This window comes from Misgurnus anguillicaudatus, chromosome 8 (genome assembly GCF_027580225.2).
Source record: "Misgurnus anguillicaudatus chromosome 8, ASM2758022v2, whole genome shotgun sequence".
In the NCBI taxonomy this organism is placed as follows: domain Eukaryota; kingdom Metazoa; phylum Chordata; class Actinopteri; order Cypriniformes; family Cobitidae; genus Misgurnus; species Misgurnus anguillicaudatus.
The window spans coordinates 28,070,853-28,096,207 of NC_073344.2; the positions used below are offsets into that span (position 1 = coordinate 28,070,853).

At 38.7% G+C, this 25,355-nt stretch overlaps 1 protein-coding gene across 1 annotated transcript in view; it reads right to left on the bottom strand.

Annotated features, from left to right (window-relative positions):
• Window positions 1-25,355, bottom strand: part of plxna1b (plexin A1b) — a 120,675-nt gene that overhangs the window by 62,847 nt on the left and 32,473 nt on the right. Inside the window, exon 3 of the mRNA XM_073870649.1 lies at window positions 18,474-18,656. Within this exon, the coding sequence (XP_073726750.1) occupies window positions 18,474-18,656 (183 nt within the window). The remainder of the gene's footprint in view (window positions 1-18,473; window positions 18,657-25,355) is intronic.

Here is a 25,355-nt window from a genome sequence, read left to right on the forward strand (position 1 = left end):
GCAGAAATTTTCTGAAAAAAAAAAATCCATATTATTTCCCGTGTAGTGTAGGAAAAATTTTTAATACACGTACTAAACTGTTTGCTTTAAATGCTTATATCTTCTGTATGCGAGTGTTGATTCATACCAAAATGCTTTTTTGCATAGTTGTGTTTGACACATGAAAACATCTCAGGTTACGTATGTAGCTGTTGTTCCCTGAGAAGTGAACGAGACGCTGCGTCTCCCTTGCCATACTTCCTGCGTCCCTGTAACACCATCTTTGGCAATATTTTAGATAGCGATATACTTCCTGGCTCCCGCGTCACCCTGTCTTTGTCGTTAAGCCTCACCTTTGGTTGAATTTGATATACACATTCTGACGCACTTACCCCTGGAGACATCCCCAAAGTGTCACCGCAGTGACGCAGCGCGAGTTCCCTCGAAAGGAAACTGTAACGATGTATCTTAAAAAGGTAACACGATGTAACCTTGCTCTCACTTGAAATGTGTCCCCACATTTATGCTGAGTTTACGCCAACCGCGTCTACCGCGCCTAGTTTGCCGCTTTAACAGTTTGAATGCATTCGCGCGTGTAGAGCTGACTAGACGCGCGGAAAAAGCAAGCATTTGACGCGCGTCAGAGGCAAAATCTGCTTCTTGTGGGAGGGGCAAGTGATGTGGTTGTCTGTTTGCAAGATGACTTATGTTGATTGTGCATTTATCAAGAGAGTTACCAGTTTGTATTTGGTAACCTTACTATAGGGGGGAAATAAATGGCACGGGTCGATAAACGTCACGTGACTCAAAAGTGAAATGTGTCTTACAACTTACCAGGTTGCCCAAAGTCTTTACTGGCATTCTTCCAAGCGATCGTCCTTTTTATTCTCTATATCCTCTATAGAAATAAGAACTTGTGTCGTATAGCTCCAGGTGACTGCTTACGGACAATATCAAGCGTTGGTTGAGTAAGTGACTCTGGGCAGGGCTGCCACCACAGCAGCAAGCAGGCTCCTGATTGGTTAACGCGGCGCGAAATTCCGGCAAAGTAAAAATGTTTCAACCTGGGCGTCAGCCACAACTTTGCGTGAACCGCAAAATGCACAAAAAGCACCATTTGCGCGTACCGCGCACAGCGCTCAATTCGCGCCTTTCGCGCAAGTTTCACGTGCGAATGAGGCGGAAACGCGTCTTCTGCGCCGCGCCGAACGCCTCTTCCGTTGCGCCGGACCTCCTGACGCGCGTCAACGCGTCTGCACATTGACTTAACATTGAAATCACTCGCGCTTCACGCCTCTACCGCGGTTGGTGTAAACGCACCATTAGTCCTTGAATTTGAGGGTATTGGACCTGGAAAGACCTTGAAAGGTGCTTGAATTTGAAGTTAACTAAGATGTGGGAACCCTGTAAACATTTATGCATTTGGCAGATAGTTTTATCCAAAGCGACTTATCCTGCATTAGAAGGTACACGTCTTTCATGTTCGACTTCGAACCCATTACTTTTGCACTGCTTTTGCAATGCATCTTTATATCTGGAACGCCTTTACAAGTCAATCAGTTGTTAGGTAGTAAACAATAAATGCAACTTTGAGCGAACAATTCCTTTACATGACATTTTTAGATATAGATTTGTATCTTACAGATCTTCTGGGAGCTTATATTAGTATTGAGACGCGGGGGATAGCATGTACTGTATATTACTTATGTAAATATGATCCAGCGAGAAGGCGTCTGCTGTTCTTTCATGTTGAACACATCCATCACCTCTATTGCTCCCAATAAACGTGGACCATTAGCTGAGCAACATCTCAGACTGTGGAGGAATAATCTCTCTCCTGCGAACACGTTTATATGCTTCAGCTAACACCAGATGAGTATAGAGTATCTATAATGCACCCGGCCTGATAATATACTCATATTTTATCTTAAAATCACTTACGTACACCCAGCTTACACAAGTCAAATTGAGTTTTATTGCTACTGTTTCCATTACACGGAAAGAGATGCAAATATAGCAGATGTAACCCCGCCGAAACCTCTCTTTGATATATGCGCTTTCATCTGGATGTTTTAATATCGCAAACACCTTTTGCAGATGTTAAGACGACATGAAGATGTCTTCCTAGCGTTTATGGGTTTTAATCTGCTTTCTAAGATGTTTATGAGATGTCTGAACACAAATATGATGCTTTAAATAGATGATCATGTGCACATGTTTCAGTGACGGGAAAATAAAACCATGAAAATGCAAACACCACTGCCTGTACTCTTTATTTTACATTTAAAATCTGACATTTACTATGTACATAAACGTGTTTAACGGTGGGAGCTTCCCTTTTTTAACACAATGGATCACACATACAACACATTACTGGAGACACAAATAAACCCAGGAAGTGTGTGTATGTGTGTTAGTGTTGTATATGATAAGACCTCCTTTCTTGGACGTTCCCAAATATAAAAAAAATGTTTTCTTTATGTGCATCATGTGGTCTTTATAATTAGTTTCACATAAAAAACAAAGTTTTCAGTGTATTATCTCTACGACAGTGAGATGTAATCTTTAATCTACGAGCAGCAGAAAACCGAGCTTTTCCTTTGGGAATAACGGCCGATTACCAAACCACTGACGCCTAAAATCACTGGCAGAAATAATTAAACATCCAGATTTTCCTCTTCCCGTCCCATGACAATACTGCAGTGCCCACCCAGACACGAACAATGCTGAAGTCTCTAAAACCCTACAGTCACATACACACAAACACATTTGTTTTACTTTATTAGTGAGGACGATTCCTAGACCTTTATTGTTTTTATATCAGACTAATGATATTTTATGTCCTCCTCAGCCAACCCCTAAAGTAAACCTTCACAAACTGAGCACATCGTTAGATTTAAAGACGTCTTCTGGACATCGTCTGGGACATTTATGAGCATTTTTAACTAGCAGGGTCCTGCTCACAAGACACTGTTCATACAAACACATTTTTACACACACACACACAGCAGTGGCATGTGGCAGCAGCATGCTGACAGCTGGGTGGTCGCCAGGCAACCAGGTGGGAAACAGATGCTGCAGCTGCGGTCTGGCCTGTTGCCACGGTAACACAGAGGGCATCGACCCCCGGAGGCAGCGTGTGTGTGTGTGTGTGTGTGAAATGTAATCTAGAGGAAAGTGAGACAGTTTAAAAGTTCATCTGAGCAGACCGCAACAGTACGCAAACGCTGCCAATTACACGTGATGTGTGTATCGATCAGATGGTGTCATTGTGTGTGTGTGTGTGTGTGTGTGCGTGTGTGTGCACGTGCATGCATCTGTGTGTATGCCTAGGGCATCTGGAAGGAAGTTCTTTAGGTCATAAAGGAAGTGAAGATCATTTCAGTGAGAGCAAATGAGGTTCAGTCTTTGCACTTGCTGATGCATTGATCAGATTACAGTTAAATAGCAGAAAATATGTTTTGCTGGCAGGAAAAGATGAGTTTTGACAGTCAACTTTTAAGTATTGACAGAATTTAATGCAACTCATGACACACAGACCGACGTATATTCAATAAACTGTAGGTCAGCAGATCTTCTCCTCGAGGGTTCTTCACAAGATATTTACAATTATTCACTTCTTGAATCAGAGCCATGTTGTGGTTATTTTATGCATTTTATGCATTTTGATACCAGGTATAGTCATGTGGCAAGGCTAAAAATTTACTTTTTTAGTCATTAGCTCTGTTTTTATTTTGTGTAGTTCACCGTCTAGCACAGTGGTCCTGTCTCATTTCACCACGTATTGCACTGCTATTGTGGAAATGATAATAAAGCTTTTCTTGATCTCAATGTTTCTCCTGTGCATGCTGTCAACTCAACGCTATCTCTTGGCAATGAGTCAGCTAATTTCATACCACCACATTCGTACATCTTTGTACGATTTTGTTTTGCCCATGACGTTGGGGTTAGGCAGGGCTCCAGACTGCCACCAAAATTTGAGATTGTGCCACTGAATTTTTACATCCAGTCGCACGTGCGACCAGTAAATTTTACCTTTTTTTGTGATGTGACACTGAATTTGAAACAGCACATTGTACTTTCTGGATCTATCATTAAAGTATTTATTAGTAATACAGTGGAAATTAGTAGAAATGTGAATATTTGGTTAGCCTGTTGATTTACAGTGTGTGCCCCTAAATTTTCTGGTTGCGCCCCTAAATTTGTCAGTTGGGGACTACTGTGCTCCTAGTAAAAAAGTTAGTCTGGAGCCCTGTTAGGGATGCGGTTTCATTATTGTTTTTTATGTTAATAGTACATTTTTGTACGATTAACTTTGCACAAATTAATACGAATTAGCCAACTCATAAAATACGCAGGAATTCACGTAAGGTCAGGCTGGTCAAGCGCCCCCACCACAAACCAACTACTGAAGCATGACTGACGCTCCACAGCCTAATCAAATACACAAAAATTAAACAAAAATAAACAAAATAAAATGGGCATTGTAATGATGATTAGGGCTGTCACGATTATGCAATTTGGCTGATGGTTAATTGTCTAATAAATTTTGACGTTATGACGATTAATTGCCTGTTTTATGACTTTGATGATTAATTGTCTTTTTTATTGCTTTGACATGTAATTATCATACTTTTTTTGTTGGTTCATGAAATTATTTTTTTGTTTTGTTTGACAATTTTATTGATTTTCTATTATGAAATAATTTTTTACACAAACATCTCTTTCAAAAACTGAAATTTTTTCATAAGAAATAAACACAAAGTGTCTGAAAATGTATCTGATAGGAGACATCTGATACGGTCCTGTTTATACAGGCGCTGCAGCTCCCCCTTGTGTTTTATAAAGAGATGTGCAATCATTGCGGTGATCTGAAATCATCCGGATGAGGTCAAACAACAGCGATGAGACGATTATTTAATCATTGTGACAGCCCTAAAAATGATCATATCAACAGTTATGAACACACTTGCTATGATCTACAACCTAAGTGAGATATTTCATCATAAGATTCAGCTAAAACCTGCAGTAACACACTATGAATCCTTCACAAATAATCCAAAACGTATATTCAGTCTAACAAGCTAAAACTAAAATTGATTATAAAACAGACAGATATACAATATTTGTGAGTGTTGTGTAATGTCATTGTGTTTACCAGTAAATCATGTTTATCATCTTCCAGTCCTTCAGATGCCAGTGACAGCAAAATCTCAAGTCATTTCTCAGTTTACATACGCACATGTTTGATTGACAGGTGTATGTGTGTGTGTGTGTGTAGAAAGTGTGTGTGTGTGTGTGTGTGTGTTAGAAATGGAGCAACAGGTTGCTATGGTAATCTCTCAGAAGTGTTAAGTGGTTTTGTGTCAGACAGAGTTGCTGATATCTGCAGAACACAGGCGATGAACCGATCAATCAAAATGATTAGCTGGAGCGCAGCAGGATATCACAGTTAATACACGCGATCGGTGATTGATCACCAGCTCGCATCCGCAACAATTACACAGCAGAAACGCGGCCGGGATGAGCGATCGGCCAATTACTGATGAATACACAAACACCACCAGCGTACACACGCACACTTCTCAAGTCATCTCATGAAGTCACCCAGTATTTCTCCTATCGCTATATATACGTTGCCGAAAATAAGCCCTGCAATGTCAGTTTGTCCCTACTAGTGTCAGGCGGGGATAATTTCATAAGATTTATACTGCAGGTACTATAATGTACTTACTGTAAAGCTGCTTTGCTATGATGCACGATTGTGAAAAGTGCTATAAGAATACATTTGTTTTGCATTAAATTGAATATATCTGGCATGAGATGTATACACACACAAGATAAACACGTCTAACACACGTGTTAGATTGTGTCCACTGGAGATTTATACAGTCTAAATGACACATCAGTCTCCTGGCAACAGTGTCTATTAGCTAATTAACTGCTTTAATGAGAATGGGCTTATTTTTAGCATTAGCAAACACACACATGCAAGATTAAAGGTACAGTTCATGCAAACATGAATATTTTGTGATAATGCTGACTTGTAGACTATCCATCTACACATTTCTGATTTGCACACAACAGAAGAGATTTAAGGGATAACAAACTTTAATCATGTATAATACATCTACATTTATACATTTGGCGTGTGTGTTCACTGGGAATCAAACCCATGATACTTTGCAATGGTCTACAAACTGAGCAACAACAAAAAATAAATCTGTATCCGTTTCTTACATATGAAGATTGCCATACAAATCTACAGTTAGATGGATGACATTATCTTACAGATCTATTAGTTTGGTAGCCTGGGTTTCCCCATGCCGCCTTGCGCGCAAATGTATTTAGGCTGCAAGTCTAGCATGGAAACTATGGACCAATTTTGCCCCTGAAATAGGGAACCAATCACAGAACAGGAAGGACGCAGCAAGACGATGACGACGTCTATGCGACACACAGAGCAGTTTTGTTTATCGAACACGGCAGCAGACGCGAAGTTACTTTCAATGCAGCCTTAGATAGTGTTCGAAGTAGTTTTGAACGCAAGTTTATTAAAAAAAGAGAAACTTTTGGCGTTACACAATTTCATATCCAAGAAGGATGTTTGGATATGGCAAGACATGATTAGCCTGGTGCAACCAGACTCTCGTACATTCATTTCATTTGTACAGAGAGTCTGGCCACGCTCCATTGCAAAGCGTTACTTTCGTTAAGGAGGGTCCTCTGTTGAAGTTTAAAACTATTGGATCTGCCCAGAGTCACTCTGAATCTGCCATAACCAATCGCTAATGTTTGGTCGTGACGTATGTCACTCAGTTTGGCACACGACCTCAACGTCGTCATTCTTAGCTACCCCCCTCTGTTCGGTGATTGGACCTGCAGATTTTTGCCGGAGAAAACGAAACTCTACAGAGCAGTCCCAGACGTTCTTCTGAAGTGAAATGAAAATTAAGCGGAAGAACGTAGGAGGGCGGAGCCAGGCTAAGACATGATAACCACTGAGTTTTATAGGACCAACCTGCTAGGCATCGTCGTCGACGAACTACAATTATGGTAAGTGTTATTTATTAATATCATATTGTCATTGTTTCTGTACTGTGGTTGTCACAGTGCCACTAAGTTGTGCGTTTTGTTATGTCACTCAACATAAGTCATCTGGTATAATTGAAACGATTGGCTATGAACTACGTAAAGTCGCATTTGATAGACCTTCATAGCACCCAATAAACGGCTCTGGGCATTCGTAAACCACGCCTCAAATACGAGAAAATGACTGTATGATTTCCAGACCACGTCTCATTCTCTATGAGACTGGTTTGGTGTTAGCCATGCTATCAGTTTGGTGCTTTTTGTTATTTGAATGTTTTGTGTTACACAGACAAATGAGGTTTGTATGAATGAGTGTTATATGAGAAATGTTCATTCTTGGGTGAAGTATTGCTTTAAAACTAATCCGACAGCAGATGGTTGTATTTGCTGTATATAACCCTCGATCAATCCGCACAGTACAGACAGCGTAACAATCTGTTTCATTGAATTATACAGATAAAATACAGCAGATTATTCATATCAGTTTGTCACTTCTATCTGCTCGGTGTCATTATTTGAGATTTAAGTGGGTTTTTTATGGGTGGTATCCCTCGGTGTTCAGAATGCTCCAGACTGATTCCAGCTAAAACATTCTCATTGTTTTGCTGAATGACAAACACTTCCTTTAGCTTTAACTAAATATCTCAAAAAAAGACAAACCAAAGAAGAAAAAGAGGAGGTCTGTCTGTCACCTCTGAACAATGAAATTAGAGTAAAGTCTGATTTTAGTCTGTGAGTGAACTTTCTTGCCATCTCAAACTGTTTGTTTATGTTCACATACATATCCGTCAGTTAAACCTCTGTTAAAGTTTGTTCTTGTTGTGCAATATGTACCTGTAGTGTCAATGACATCACTGTTTGATTGACAGCAGTCAGAATGGAAAATAGCATTCGCTGAAATCTCACACTGTATTCCACAATGCAATGTACTTGACTTTCCATTCCTTGTGTGATGAATTAAAGTGGATGAATTGAGTAGATGTGCTGTATTGAAATTCATGTTTAAGACACGTGTAGAACAAGAGCCGGCAAACACGCTGCTGGTGAATGTAATAACCGCACACATGTGTTGTGTGTGTTGTGTTGCCTCTGAAGGATCTGACCTCGCCTGATGGAGAGGCCACATGCGATTACAAGCCCTTCTCTGCTAAGTGCAGAGCAATTGAAAATCCATTCACCCGACACACACACACACACACACACACACACACAACTCCATCTGCAGTTATACACACATTGAACAACGATCAAAGCTAAACAACAGCACTGACACAGTAATTATGACACAGAAGGTCAAGTGTGTGCATGAGGGAGCAGTCCCTATAATGGCTTAAACTACACACACAGCAGAGTACAGTAGAGTAGGGAACAATTGAGTACAGTGGAGAACAGTAAAGCAGAGTACAGCAGAGCAAAGTACAGTAAAGTGGAGTACAGCGGAGAACAGTGGACAGCAGAGTTCAGTTGAACACAGTACAGCACAGTAGAACACAGGGGAGCACAGCGGAGTTGAGCACAGTTGAGCACAGTTGAGCACAGTAGAGCACAGCGGACTACAGTAGAGCACAGCGGAGCACAGCAGAGTACAGTAGAGCACAGGGGAGCACAAGGGAGCACAGCGGACTACAGTAGAGCACAGTAGAGCACAGCAGAGTACAGTTGAGCACAGTGGAGCACAGTAGAGCACAGGTGAGCACAGCGGAGCTCAGTGGACAGCAGAGTTCAGTTGAACACAGTACAGCACAGTAGAACACAGGGGAGCACAGTTAAGCACAGCAGAGTTGAGCACAGTTGAGCACAGCCGAGCACAGTAGAGCACAGCGGACTACAGTAGAGCACAGCGGAGCACAGCAGAGTACAGTAGAGCACAGCGGACTACAGTAGAGCACAGGGGAGCACAAGGGAGCACAGCGGACTACAGTAGAGCACAGTAGAGCACAGCAGAGTACAGTTGAGCACAGCGGAGCACAGTAGAGCACAGCGGAGCACAGTAGAGCACAAGGGAGCACAGGAGAGCACAGTTGAGTACAGCCGAGCACAGTAGAGCACAGTAGAGCACAGCGGAGCACAGTAGAGCACAGTAGAGCACAGTAGAGCACAGGGGAGCACAGCGGACTACAGTAGAGCACAGGGGAGCACAGCAGACTACAGTGGAGCACAAAAGAGCATAGCGGAGCACAGCAGAGTACAGTTGAGCACAGCGGAGCACAGTAGAGCACAGCGGAGCACAGTAGAGCACAGTAGAGCACAGCGGAGCACAGGGGAGCACAGCGGACTACAGTAGAGCACAGAGGAGCACAAGGAGCACAGCTGACTACAGTAGAGCACAGCGGACTACAGTAGAGCACAGCAGAGTACAGTTGAGCACAGCGGAGCACAGTGGAGCTCAGTAGAGCACAGCAGAGCACAGCAGAGTTCAGTAGAGCTCAGCAGAGCACAGTAGAGCACAGCAGAGCACAGTAGAGCACAGCAGAGCACAGTGGAGTACATAGGATTACAGTAGGGCACACAGCGAAACTTTGTTTTCTGTCAAAAATGAGCTATTGATATTTTGGTACAATCAAGTCCCCCTTTATCATGTGGATTAGTATCTTTTAGTAAACTTCATTGAATGAATGTCATCAGAGATGTTTAATCCAAAACAATTCACAAAACAATTTTGAAATGTGGAAGTTGCTGCCTTTTATCTTGGTGTGACATCTCACTTTTTACAAACAATACAAAGACAGAGTACAGTAACTTCAGAGTCAAAAACTCAAAATTTTTTCATTATTAAAACATCCAATTGCCAAATTCGAACAAAAAGACATTTTTCTCAGATCCACACTTGAGTGAGTTAAGGTCTTTTGCCTTTATGGGACAAAATACAGTATACTGAACAAAGCAGTAGTTATTTTAGAGAAGAGTAAATTGATAATTCGATATCGTAAGGAACAAACTGAAATCAAGTTTTTATTTACTGTCAAAGCTCTGAAACATAATTGAAGCATTGTTTTAAACATTTAAAGAGCTGTGACTGGTTACAAAACACAAAGAAACCAATAGCGTGTTCTTTTTAAGCTGATCTTCTAGTGTCCTACAGAAAAAAAACATTATATGAGTCAATGACAGTTCACTTATGTTTAGGTGAACTGTTGCAAAATCTCTGTCTTTAAAATGAAGATTTTACACTGCACACACCCCACTTCTCTTTTAATCTGACTACATTCACTCTTATGTGGTCGTGAACGTCAGACGAAGGTTTGAGGTCTGATGGGCCGCAGTCGGTACAGACCACTGAGCTCTAATAGATTTAACATTCAGTGAGTGACAAGCGTGCTCCTCCACAGCGTTTAGAGAGCATCAGTCCCTATCAGAGAGAGACCCTTTATAAATGAGACCGGCATACAGCGTTTGAACGAGTTAAGAGTACTTATACAGTCCTTCATGTGATGTACTTCTCACATACTACATGAAGTACACAAGAGGGTTTTCATCAAACTCAACCTAAAATCATGCAGATAAAAAAAACAGTACAAATTTGATGAATGCACAGCCAGTTGTGCCATATTAATGAATAATCTATATAACTACACAAACGTCATAGTGAAATATAAAGTGTGTGGTGTTATGTGACTGTGGTTCTGGCATCAGATTCAGATATTGATTGGTCTGAGAGACTCGGTAACAAGCATACATCAGCATTAATATTTCATTAGGGTTAATCCTGTAACATAAGACACATTCATTATAATTACATTCGATTCGTTTAACCGTCCGATAGCTGAGAGTGCAGTAATACTGATAACACATCTGTCTGTTTATATCACATTAGCTCACGGGCCAGATTTAATACTGGACTTTAAGTGATGACCAAAAACACAAGCAGAATTATTTACTGTACAAAAGTTACAAATATAGCTGTTTAAGATAAGGATACTCTTCAGCAGAAAACGCCTCCTATAAGAATATAACATGTAAATGAGAAGTCAAAAGTACCAGGTCTTCGGTACTGGAACCACCGCAGAACCGGATCCGCCTGGAACTGATGTATTGTTGGACAGGTTGTTAGTGAAAACTTTTAATAGATGCAACAAGACGACCACTGATTCGGGGTCACTGAACACATTTTGATTTTTATCTTTATCAATTAAATAGTGTGTTGTCTAGGTAGCATGTTTTTGTGTTTTGCTTTGGTACCAAAATTGGTACTGAAAACCGTGAATTTTTATTGGTATTGGTACTGACTAGGGACGCACCAATTGGTTGCGATTGCCGCATCAAAGCTCATTACCATTAAGTTGGCCAGATTTTGCCGTCCAAGATGTGCTTTGCTCTGCTGCTGCTCACTTCTCGCCGACCTTTTAAAATGAATAACTTTTGCCAACTTGGATGCTCTCGCCACCGGCAACATTTAAACGGGGTGTCAGCGGTAACGCTTCTTATGTACATTGAATGGGTGACGTCATGCGTTGCTGAACTGAATTGTGGATCCATCACGTCACTGATGTTGCTTGCGGCAGAAGTTGAACATTTCTCAACTTTAAGCGTCAACGCGCGCATCAGCCAATCAGATTGCCTTATGAAAACAACCTAGTGCAGAGCCAGCCAATTATATTTATGCAAGACCATGCGGCCAGTGTGATTGGCTGATGGCAACGCTTCAGACACTCCTTCCGTCAAGCGTTAACGCCAAGGGGCAACCATCCGATCTCTCTGATGAAGCCAATTTACGGAAGTGACTTCATCAACTGGCCACTAGAGGCTTCAAAAGAGAGTCAATTCCCATAGTTCCTCATGTTAAAATCATGGCCATCTTTAGAGCAGAAAATAATATGTTTACAGTCTGGTACAAAAAGAGTTTTGGTCTATAAAGCTAATTTTGCAATTCATGACAACTGCAAGGGGGTGAATTTTATTTGTAACTCATCAGTTTAAATTATATTAAGCCTTAAACGTTCTGCATAATTAAAGGCGGAGTCCATGATGTTTGAAAGCCAATGTTGATATTTGAAATCACCTAAACAAACACGCCCCTACCCCAATAGAATCTGGACCTTCTGTTGATAGACCCGCCCGACACATACGCAACCCGGCATTTGATTTGATTTGATTTGATTGGCTATAAGTGTGTTTTGGTAGTCGGCCTGTCTCCTTTTCCAAAGCGTTTTTCAAACATCGTGGACTCCGCCTTTAAGGGCGTGGCTACTTAAGTGGGTGACGGGTGAACTGGCAATGCTGTCACTAGAATCGAGCTAGGTGGGCGTGGTTTCAGCAACCAGCCACTTCAGCTTCACCCACATCCCGCCTCTTTACCCGTTGTCGGATATCCGCAAGTGATGCGCGCAGCCAAGATAGCGACGGCAGGCGATGCCTACTATTGGCTTCACAAACGATCTTCACAAACCTGTGGGTGACGTCACAGACACTATGTCCAGATTTTTTACAGTCTATAGTTAACGATTACAACCCGTGTGAACGTAAAGGTCCGATCAAGCACATCATTCCCAAAATAACCATATATAATAAAGCTTTTTTTACTGTGAAAGTTTTGCGCAATTAAGGAAAATATATTTAGCATATTTATTTGCTCAAACTTACCCATTATGTGTTCTCCTAAACACCGCTATGATTAATAATTACTAATGTTCATGTAGATGTAGCAGAAAGTACAACGCTTTACATGTTCTGTGTGTATGTGCACGTGTGTGCGTGCAATTTTAAATTGTTCAAGAAAATACAGTAATACAGAATGAAGTACGACTGCAGCATAATCTGCCCAACAAAACACACACACACACACACACACACAAAACATGAGCTGGTAAGTTTATAAAAACATGCAGCATGCTTTGATGCTGCAGCATTTCCCCTCTTAACCCACAACACACACACATACACACACACACACACACACACACACACACACACACACACACACACACACAGCTAATTACAGCGGTATAAAGTTGCTGTTCATGCACTTCTGTAGCTCTCACCCAATCCAGCATTTTCATTCTGACACAATAACATCACAACGTTTGTGTGAACCCTTACATATACTGTTGTGTATGCGTGTTATAAAGCTTGAGGCATGTTAGTGAGTATTAAAAGCAGCAGTGTTATCATGAATATTTAAAAACACACACACGACAAACACACACTGAAGAACTGAATGCATTTAAAGGTCAAAGAGAAAGAAGTGTGCGTGTGCATGTGTGTGTGTTTAAAACTCATCCTGACACGTCACAGTACAACACACACACAGATGCATTATTGTGCTTGCCCTCGTGTTTGAGCGCATGTGTGTGTTTGTGTAAAGACAGAAACACAGCGGTCTTTGTCAGATGTGTGTGTGTGTGTGTGTGTGTGTGTGTGTGTGTGTGTGTGTGTGTGTGTGTGTGTGTGTGTGTGTGTGTGTGTGTGTGTGTGTGTGTGTGTGTGTGTGTGTGTGTGTGTGTGTGTGTGTGTGTGTGTGTGTGCGCGTGCCGTGGGAACGTACTAACATGAGCATCCATATGATCGCCATGTGGCATCTGCCTATAAATCAGACAACAAACACACAGACACACACGCACAACTCTTTTTCTGTCATGATGTTACAATTTAAACAAATGTGTGTACTATAAACTCTTGTGTGTTAATTTATGTGTATTCATGTGACATTACACACTACTGCCTTAAAAGCCAACACATTAAATTCACCTTTCAGGATCACTGAAACCTCACACACAACATCAGTCAAATAAACAGAAACCTTACACACAAACAGCATGTGAAAGCTTGATTCTGATTGGCTCGTTTTATTCAGCACACAAGGTTTACATCCATTGGCTCAGAAACAACACAAAGCCAACAGTGTCTGGTTTCTTTTCAACTATGATATCAGATCCTGAACAGTTTAAGTGGATGAGACTTTATGCTCATAGACAATGGTCCGGTTATATCAGATTATTTGCATTACGACTCAAATATCTGTATGATGCTTTTATTTAATATTAACCGGTTCTCACAGTCATGTGGACTTTATCAAGAATAAAACAAAGTTGTGTGTGTGTGTGTGTGTGTGTGTGTGTGTGTGTGTGTGTGTGTGTGTGTGTTTAAACCGGAAAAAAAACATCATCTGCCCTTGGAAAACAAGTCCAGAGTCATTTATTTGTAATTTGCACAATTACACTGGCGAAACTGGACTTGAAATGCTTGTGGTGAGACTCACAGTAACATTTACACAACCACACATAAATTTAGTAACAAGACCATACATAAAATTAAAACACAAGTGGAGGGCGCTGGGATATTTAAAGTGTCATGATCATTAAAGTGTAATGTGCTATTACACAGGCATGACAATAACGGCTGATAGGTGGCCGCAACTGTAGAAATATAAAACACGCACACGTGCACACACAATCTGATAGTGACTCTGTGTCTGTGCGATAAACATCTGATAAAACCTCTACTCTGTTTTGGGGTTGCATTAGGGTTACAGGATATTCAGAAATTATGTGATTCTACTGCTCTGATGTTGCAATAACAATATTTATTGCGATATATGAGAAATGACATTTTTATTAGCTTTTTTATAATTTAGATATGCGATTACCATAATGAAATAAACAGGTAATAAATAATATTCATCTGGTGAAATTAAATCTAACTCAGGCTAAAAATAACTATTCTTTACAGGCATAAGTTCGTCGCTGTCGTTTACTTTGCTCGTCTCTACTTCTGCCATCTTTATTTTCTGCTCTCTGTTTTGAGGTTCACATTTGGGCCCACAGTCTAGCCAATAGTATAACAGTATAAGATTTGCCTAATTTTGACATTCTAAGCATGCAACACACAAATGATAGACACATAAAATAAAGTTAAGTTATCGCAACTCTGTGATATGAATATCGCATTGGCATATACAGTTATCACGGTAGCAATAATGTTTTCTGTATGTTGTGCAGCTCTAAACGGTTAATCGCAACTAAATATATATATAATTTCCACCAGATGATGTAGCCAAGTATTGAATTCATACAAAGAAATCAGAACATTTAAGTATACAAGTTGAGTCATAATAAATAAAGTGAAATGACACAGTATATGGGTGATTCTCACGAAACCATTGAAACTCCACTAATGATTTTAGCTTTAAAATGTGTAATAGAGTAACATTAAAAGCATCAGAATTAACACAATACTGTGTTCTACCTTGCACAATGTGTGATTTCAACATAAGAATTTATAATTGTAAATTTGATCTCATTTTCTGCTGAAATTCTCATTACCGCAATGTGTCCGGCTGTGTTTGAACATGTGTTATGTTGTAATTTAATCAAATTAACACAAAAATATTAAGAAAAAATAAATAAATGGATGTTTTGCTAGACTACTTTAGATGACAGAAAAAATATTTACTGAATATTCATGTATAATAATAATGAAGAAACATTAGGAAAATGATGTGTCCATGCCTGATGTTCTCATCCTCCGCAACACTTTTTGAGAACAGTTTAAGCACACATACAGAATTTTAATAAAGTTTGATTTTGAGTGACCAAGAACATGGACCAGTTACTTCAAGATGGCTACCAGGTAAGATCATTTTTTACAGTTAATTTGAAATATTGTCTTGTCAGAATGCTTACACGACATTTTGATCATCATTACCGCAACAGATGCTTATTAAATGTTAATTTAATTAATAGAAGCATAATACTTTGATTTTAAATGCATGTGTAGAATCTCCAAATTATGTTCTTTCAGGTTTGTCATGTCATTTTGAAAATATGTCAGTGTTGATGTTTTCTGACTGTTGCGGTAATGAGATTTTTTAGGACTCATTTTTTAAATTATGTTACAAAAAGTGTTAAATGATAAGTAAAAGTTTTTAAATTAATGTTCTCATTTACTCCAGACTTTGTTTTTCAATGTCTGGTGGGAAAAAAGTAAATTTAAGCAATTTTTACATTTTCATGCTTGACATTTTTAAAACCAAGTTTTCGTGAGAATCACCCATATAGTGAAATATATATATATATATATATATACACACACACATGCACACACACACACACAATTTTAAGAAAATAAGTATTTATATATGAAGTATTCATGAATGTATATACACATGTAAATGTATAATAAACATATTTTCTGGACTACAAGTCGCTCCAGAGTATAAGTCACATCAGTCAAAAATGCATCATGAAGACGAAAAACAAATATAAAAGTCGCAGTGGACTATAAATTGGATTTATTTAAAAAATGATTTCACAAAATCCAAGCCAAAGAACAGACATAAATCTGGAAAGGCAAGTACTCAACTAAACAATAGCACACAGAACAGCAGACAGAATAGGTGTCCGTACGTTAACGTAACATTATCAGTTATTTACACGATACACAACAGCATACAGAACATACCTGGAAGGCCGAATAGGCTAAATTAACACGACCAAATCAAGTTCACAAAGCTCCAAGAGTCATTCCGCATCACTGAATCCATTGAATTACATCAATAAAGGAGCAGCACATAGCAGACTTTTGCGGCTGTTGGTTCATTTTAGTAAGTATGAATTAATTTTGACATAAGTCACACCTGACTATAAGTCACAAGACCAGCCAAACTATGAAAAAAGTGTTACTTACAGTCCGGAAAATTATGGTACATGCATGTGTGTGTATTTATATAAACATAATTATTACACTTTTATTCTGCAAACGATTAGTTGCGATTAATCGCTATTCAGCCCTATTCTGTTTTGCTCAGTTTTTCATCCATGTATTCATCCATCTGTTGTTGATTTGTTCAGACTGACTCTGTCTAGCGTGTTGAGTCCAGACGGAGTGAGCTCAAGAAAGGGCTTTGGTCGCTAGACGTGCTGAGACGCTTCAGATCCGCAGGATTACTCTGGGTTGACCCGGGCCAGCACACTTAAGACTGGACTCAATCCACCAGTCCACAACACATTTACTAACAGAAACAAACAAATATGCACAGTGCTGTCTCTCTCAAATTATCTCCGCCTGTTAGTGGGATTCACCCCTTAAGACGCCCTGTCACAGCTGTGAATGACAGAACGGTGACACTTCCACACATCTGATCCAGAGCGGCTGGATATTTCATTCAGATCCTCTCTCTCTCTCTCTCTCTCTCTCTCTCTCTCTCTCTCTCTCTCTCTCTCTCTCTCTCTCTCTCTGGAATGGACAGAGTCTCCATTTCACATCTCACTGAGTCCATCATGTGACGCCCCAATAACTTTGTCTGCTCCTGTGAGACTCACAATGAAGCGTTGATAACACCAACCTTCACAATTCACACCTTCAGTCGAAACGGCACAAAAGAGCAACCTTTTACATTTTGAGCATCATTTAAAGGGTTTTCACAGTCAATACACACAGCTCAACATTCTGTGCATTCACAAACACACTGCAACCGGGGTGCAATGGTATAAAACAACAAAAAACAACAACAAAATCATGAATATCAGTTCAATAAGCATAACATGCAGCATCGTCTTTGTCAGTTTCTTTCTAATACCTGGACGACCAATAAACCCCAAATTTATATTCATTCATTTAATAGCTACTTATCCAAAGAGACGTATGAGAATACAACGGGAGATTAATTCTGCAAAGAAAACATTATAGACAACAGATTAACACAATAATCTAATTCCTCAAAATGTCTGGTGTAGCTTTTAAAGAAACACAAAGCAATGTTTAGCAAGCGGTGTCAGCTTTTCTAGTGCACTGTGCATACTTCTGGCAAATGCGTCTTGTTGCCTCAAAATGTTTAGTGAATTATTAAATAGCCAATTTATTTATTCTTATTTATAAAAAGACAAAAAAACAATACTAATCAAATTTTGATTAAAAAAAGAGAAATTTCCTAGAGGTGTAACAATACCTCGATATGGATCGATAAATTGAAAACATATACGATATATCCATGTCACTGGTAAAATATCAATGGGAGGTACCTTTATTTTGATACTCTTCACACGTTCACGTGTCCGTCTACATATTTCATCAAAGTGCATTTATTAATTAATTTACTGAAAATACGAAATTTGAAGTCTAAAATTCTACACACAGATATCTTTGTCAAAATATTTGTCTTAACACCAATGAACCGTATCAAAATCGTAACACAGTAGACGTTTTTGTAGGTATTATATCGCTGGCTGGGATAATCGATAATATATCATACTGTGACGATATATCCAAATTACACCCCTAAAATTGACCATAACCTACTTAACGAATTCAACAACTTACATATAGCTCAGGAAGACAAATCACATTTCCTACAGTTTCCCACAATCCTCTATTATCGACAGCCAAAACTCCTTAAAATGACTTTAAAATGTTAAAAGGACAGGACAAATACAGCACAAAGGTTTTTAATAAAAATTGTGATTTCTTACCTTCTTCATTCTTCCATTACGCGTTCCTGCGAACACCACAGTGTTACCGCGATAATCATACGCAGCGACTGAAGTCATTCCTTCATCTTTGTCTATAAAAAGCGGGATTCCCTCGATAGTGCGAGTGCCCCCTAGAGGCTGATTAAAATCCTGCCCGCAGAAATGATCATCAATCTGAAGAGGCTGAAACAAAGCAAAACATACAGAATTAGAAAGAGTGACTCCTTCCAACGTTAATCGAGTACTCGTTTTTCATACCTATGGATTAATCGAAATAAAATAAAAAACAATACACACACGCACATCCCGAACCTTGGGTTCACACCAGCCGCATTTGAGGCGTCAACTTCGCGTCTACCGCGCCTAGTTTGCCGCTTGAACATTTTGAGATTACCCGCATGAAATTCTAGTCATTCACGTGGAAATTCGCGTCATGGGAGGGGCTTCTGCAACTCCGCTGAAAATCCACTCGCTTCCTATAATCACGTCACTACTAGAGCAAGCTCCTGATTGGTTAACACGGCGAGTTTTTCCACCAAAGTTCACATTTTTCAACTCGCGTGTTAGACACGCAAATGAGGCAGAATCGTGTCTACCGCGCCATGCTAAATGCCTCATTTGCGCTGCGATACCACCAGACGCACGTCAACGCGTCTTCACATTGACTTAACATTGAAATCACTCGCGCTTGACGCCTCTACCGCGGGTGGTGTGAACGCAGCATACAAATAAAACAAATCCCAATAATTAAAAATAGAGAACATACTAAAATAAAAAAACTTTAAGTGCATTAGTGCAGAATACCTTCTCGACTATAAAAATTATAGTGCTTTGTTTTAACAGAATGTTACTTTAATATAACAATCATTCATTTCACATGACCTGGAATTCTGGTATTTAAACTAATTGATAAACCTGTTTAAAATGTTATATTTAAAACTTACTAAAGAAACCTGGTATAATTTTTGGGGGGGATATTTTACTTTATTTTGTTTTAGATGTGTGAGTGTATGTCTATGCGTGAGTGTTTCGCGGGGCGAAACCTTCTCTTGTTCACAGCAGGAAGGTGACTGAAGAAAGACAGAAAGACAGACAGACAGACAACAAATGCTTTGGGCAGCAGAGGAGTAAATCTGACTTCATTTTATCTTCAGTAAATGGTGCCTGGCAGGAAATATGAACTCATACAGTGTGAAGAATTCAGAAGTGGGGAGGTAATGGGCAGAATAAATACAAAACTGCACCAGACAACTGCACAACACTGAACCTAACACACACACACACAAACAGACATATGGCTATCCAAGGCTATGTTGCAGTTATATGACAACAATGTAGTTAAAAAAGGGGAAAAATCTGTTTGGTTTTTGAGTAATTTAACATACACGTGACACGTGACATCTTCATCGTTTACATGGTTTTGTAAAATTGACTAGTATTAAAGCTGTAATACGTATGCCAGGCCAGTAGTTGGCGACGTTACTTCTACAAAGCCATAATTATAAACAATCAAGATGGCAAAATCATTGAGCAGTTATGTTTAGAAAAACAATGAAGTACATCTATTACTAAAGTGCCCTGGACTATAAATTTTGTTGGAGAAGAATTAATAAATTGTTCAAATTGCAGTTTCAATGGAGCTTAAAAAATCTCCAAATGCTACCAACCGAGGCATAAGGGTCTTATCTAGCGAAACGATGGCAATTTTCGCCAAAAAAAATTTGCACTAGCCGTGTGACGCACCAGCGTGATTACATAATACTTTAGTTCAAAATAGCGCGTCACATGGCTAGTGCAAGACAAGAAGTTTTGGTTAAAAAGTAAAAAAAATTTGGGCGAAAATGACAATTGTTTTGCTAGATAAGACCCTTATGTTTCGGTTGGGATTTGAAAAACATTGAAATAGCAAACTGTTGAGGTCCAATAAAGTTACTATATGAAGAAAAATCCTGGAATGTTTTCCTCAAAAAACTTTGAGGAAAGAGACTAGAGAAAAAAGACCTAAACATCTTGATGACATGGGGGTGAGTGAATTATGGGGATTTTTTTATGAAAGTTGAGTAATCCTTTAAGTACTCGCACATGTAGACTGAACATGTGCTACGCATACACAAGAAGTCACAGATTTACATTTTCAGTTTACATCGAAATGACAACACAACCGTTTTCAAAAGCATTGAAAATCATTTTCAAAGTTTGCATTTTCATTTCTAAAACACTGCTGTCATTTAAAACACATAAAAGGTTTCCCACTTTTGGTTGAAAACATTGTCATGTAAAACAGATTCATGACAGAGTAAGAGAACAACAGATGAAGACAGAGAGAGAGAGAGATCTGGGTGACGAAAGAGAAGATGAGTTTTACATTTACATGTGTGTATAATTACACAAACATTCACATACACACACACATTCACACATTACTGCTAAGGTGAGAACTAATGCAGGACTAAACATGCTGCACAGGGACGCACACACACCCACAATGTAATAGACATCTGTGTGTGTGTGTGTGTGTGTGTGTGTTGTTGTTGATTATGTCACACTTCATCTCACACAAAAACTTGGTTTAAATCTATACACTATACAGTTGTAATGTTAGTTATAAAGTATTACACAAATGAATACCTGGCCTGATCTAATAATAATAATTAGTGTGAATAATTCAAGTTTTAAGGGGTCATATGATGCAAAAGTTTTTCTTTGTCTGTGGAGTGTTAAAGGAATATTCCATTTTCTTAAAAGAAAAATCCAGATAATTTACTCACCACCATGTCATGCAAATTGTTGATGTCTTTCTTTGTTCAGTCCAGAAGAAATTATGTTTTTTGAGGAAAACATTGGAGGATTTTTCTCATTTTAATGGACTTTAATAGACACCAACATTTAATACTTAACTCAACACTAAACAGTTTTTTCAACGGAGTTTCAAAGGTCTATAAACGATCCCAAACAAGGCATAAGGGTCTTATCTAGCGAAACGATTGTCATTTTTGACAAGAAAAATAAAAAATATGTACTTTTAAACCACAACTTTTCGTCTAGGTCCGGTCCAGCGCGACCTAACGTAAATGCATAGTGATGTAGGGAGGTCACGTGTTACATATATAAAACGCACATTTGCGGACCATTTTAAACAATAAACTGACACAAAGACATTAATTAGTATCAGTTGACATACAACAACGTAGGAACGGTCCTCTTTCAACACACTTGTAAACACTGGGGCGGAGTTTCGCGTTCGTCCTCTGTGACCTCTTGACGTCATGACGTATTGCGTGGGGTCACCTGGCGCATCACGAACAGATCTACATGACGAGAAGTTGTGCTTTAAAAGTGTATATTTGTTATTTTTATTGTCAAAAATGACAATCGTTTTGCTAGATAAGACCCTTATGCCTCGTTTGGGATCGTTTATAGTCCTTTGAAACTCCGTTGAATAACACTGTTAAGTGTTGAATTAAGTATTAAATGTTGGGCTCTATTAAAGTCCATTAAAATGAGAAAAATCCTGCAATGTTTTCTTCAAAAAACATAATTTCTTCTGGACTGAACAAAGAAAGACATCAACATTTTGGATGACATGGTGGTGAGTAAATTATCTGAATTTTTCTTTTAAGAAAATGGACTAATCCTTTAAAAGCTGTTTGTGTGTAAACAAGATCTGTCGCAAAGATTAAAGAGATAGTTCACCTTAAAATGAAAATTCTGTCATCATTTACTCATCCTCATGTTGTTCTAAACATGTATGAATTTCTGTTTTCTGATGAACACAAAAAAAGATATTTTGGGAAATGATGGTAAACACACAGCAGATAGTGACCATTGACTTCCATAGTAGGAATAAAAAATATGGAATATGGAATTTAATGCGTACCGTCAACTGTAGTTTCTTCATCAACTGTAGTTACTTCCAAAATATGTATTCTTTCTATGGAAGTCAATGGTCACTATCAGCTGTGTGTAGGGATGGGCAATATAAACGATATGCAATATAAACGATAGAAAATTAGCATACGATAGAGATTTTAAATCTATTGCACTATCGCGATAATGCGTGTTGATGACACAGTCTACCCGCAAACTTTAGAGCCACGAGCTGCAGCCGAATAAACATGGATGAAAGTGTCAGGGAAACAGAGGAACTCATGAAAAAGACAGATGCAACACTAATCTGGCCATAACGGTTTACTCTTACTTTTTTAGCAGTTTGGCTTTTGTAAGGGTCTATATAACCTGTTCTGAAACGAGTCTATTAAAATTATTATATCGCAATACATATCGCTATCGCAAGAGGCTGCAATGTATAATGCAATATGGATTTTAGGCCATATCGCCCATCCCTAGCTGTGTGTTTACCATCATTTCTCAAAATATCTTCTTTTGTGTTCATCAGATAAAAAGAAATTCATACAGGTTTAAAACAACATGAGGATGAGAAAAATATTTAAATGATCCTTTAAAGGGATAGTTTGGCCAAAAATGAAAATAAACCTGTGATTTACTCCCCCTCAAGCCATCTGAGATGCACATGTCCATCATTTTACAGACTATCACATCTTTTTTTAGAAAATGTCTTGGCTCTTCCAATTTTTATGATGTATGAATATGGGGTCCACTTCCTTCAAACCCAAAGATTTTGCATCACAAAAGTAAACCAAACAGCTCCATGAGGATAAACAAAAGGTCTTCTGCGGGTAATTCATGCGGTTTTGTTGTAGAAAATCCAAATTTAAAATTTTACAAACAAAAATAACTAGCTTTCCATAACACACAGGAGTTTAAGATCGCGGCGTTACCGGAAGCTAGTTATTTTCGTTTGTAAAGTTTTGAATATGGATTTTTTAGTTTATCCCTTTGGAGCCGTTGGATTACTTTTGTGAAGAAAGGATGCACAATCGTTGGACTTTGAAGGAGGTGGACCACATATTCATACATTATAAAAATTGGAAAAGCTAGGACATTTTCTAAAAAAAGAAAAAAAACTAAAAATGTGATCGTCTGGAAAATGAAGGACATATGCATCTCGGATGACTTGAGGGTGAGTACATCATGGGTTTATTGTCATTTTTGGCCAAACGATCCCTTTAAAGTCTCAAACCCAAAGAGATATTCTCCCTAAAAGTGAAGGCACAGCCATGCAGCTTCCTAAAATGCCTCATTCAAACACACCCCCATATATCTACATCACTGTGTGTGAAGATTGGCATAACACCGCCTAAATGAACATGCAAAGAAAGGCGGCGTAACTTTTATTCTCGCTGTAGTATTGTTCACGCTGCCGCCATGTCGCGGACACGCTGTGTTTTAGCAAGCGACGTAACATTTATTTCACATGCTTAAGGTATTCGGCCAATCACACGCACTGGATAGCTGGCCAATCCGAGCATACAGTGTTTTTCAAAATAAAGAGTTTTGTAAAAATCAAACGCGTTTAAAAAAGAAATAATGTTCGGTATGTGGACAATAATGTGTTTTTAACCTTACACCAGATACACAAAATAATGTTCTTTTTAGCAACATCATATGACACACATGTACGCTTTAAACAGGTGACACGGGTGTCTTGCAATTTATTAAGAGAGAGATTTATTAAAAGAGCTTCTGATCTCAACCTTACAGCTCTCATAATAACTCAATACTGATCTAAAACCTACAGCAGAAACTCAATTCATTAACATTCATCAGGACAATTGAAGTGAGAGTTTAGTCACTGCTTATGAAATCAAATCCTTCATCTTTATCCGCTAATATGAAAATATATCTCTTTTATCAAATAAAAAGGGTCTTTATGATATAGCTTATATGATATTAATATAAAACATTGTTAAATTCAACAGCAGCAGACAGGGTGAGTACGTGCTGAATCTCTACACATCTACAGTATGACAGCTAACTTTACATTAGAGTTTGTTTATGTTCTGCAGGTGTGCAAGACCATCATCAAGTGAAAAACCAAACACGTCATCTCACTCCATAAGAATGAATGAGGGCTGGGGCCTACCCATATCATTTTGTAAGGGTGCGGTCACGATAGACTTTAAGCATGCAAATATGGTTTCGGAAATTGCTGCGGGGAGCGCTTCTTAATGTTAGCTTTTCAGTAGGTAACGGTCAAAACATGACGTAACAATTTTTTACAGGTCACGTGACTTAACGAAATATCAATTCGCTGGTCAGAGTTCACCAGACTTGAACTTTGGGACAGAGCAAAATATCTTTGCATGAGCTGAATTATTGGGCGAAAGCTAAAGGTTATTCAAATACACTGACCAAACATTTATGCATAGAAAAAGACAATCAATGTGTCTAGTGAAAATCATAATTGCTTAAATGTGTCTTGGTGCCAAACTTGATTGCTGACATTTCGATTTTAACATACGGTCAATGAGCTCCATCTCCAGCGGTGAATTGTTTATTAAATAATATTAAAAAGGTCACTTTAAAAAGTAAATGTGGAATTGGCTTGATAAAAACAGCATGGAGCATTCAACTCAAGCACATCTGCACAGGATATCAATTTATAAATAGTACCAAGGTGAAAATTTCCTGTTGATGTTAAGTAACTAATATTCACGAAGCAACATCAATGAGAGCTTGTTAATATTTATAAGCTCAGTCATTATCTTCACATCTATTGGAGACTGAATAGAGTAAATGCTTGGCAGAATATTTGCATTGCCCTTTTTTATACAATGATAGTAGATGGGGACCAAGAAACAGATGTGGTTACCATTCACTTTTAATGGACTGCACATTTATCTCCATTTTATATTTTGATTAAGTCTATGAAAATGTTTCGGTTGTCACAGATTCATTTCTGTTACACCACAAAACATCCCTTCCCTTTTCTTAGTACACCCACTTAAAGTTCTCCTGATA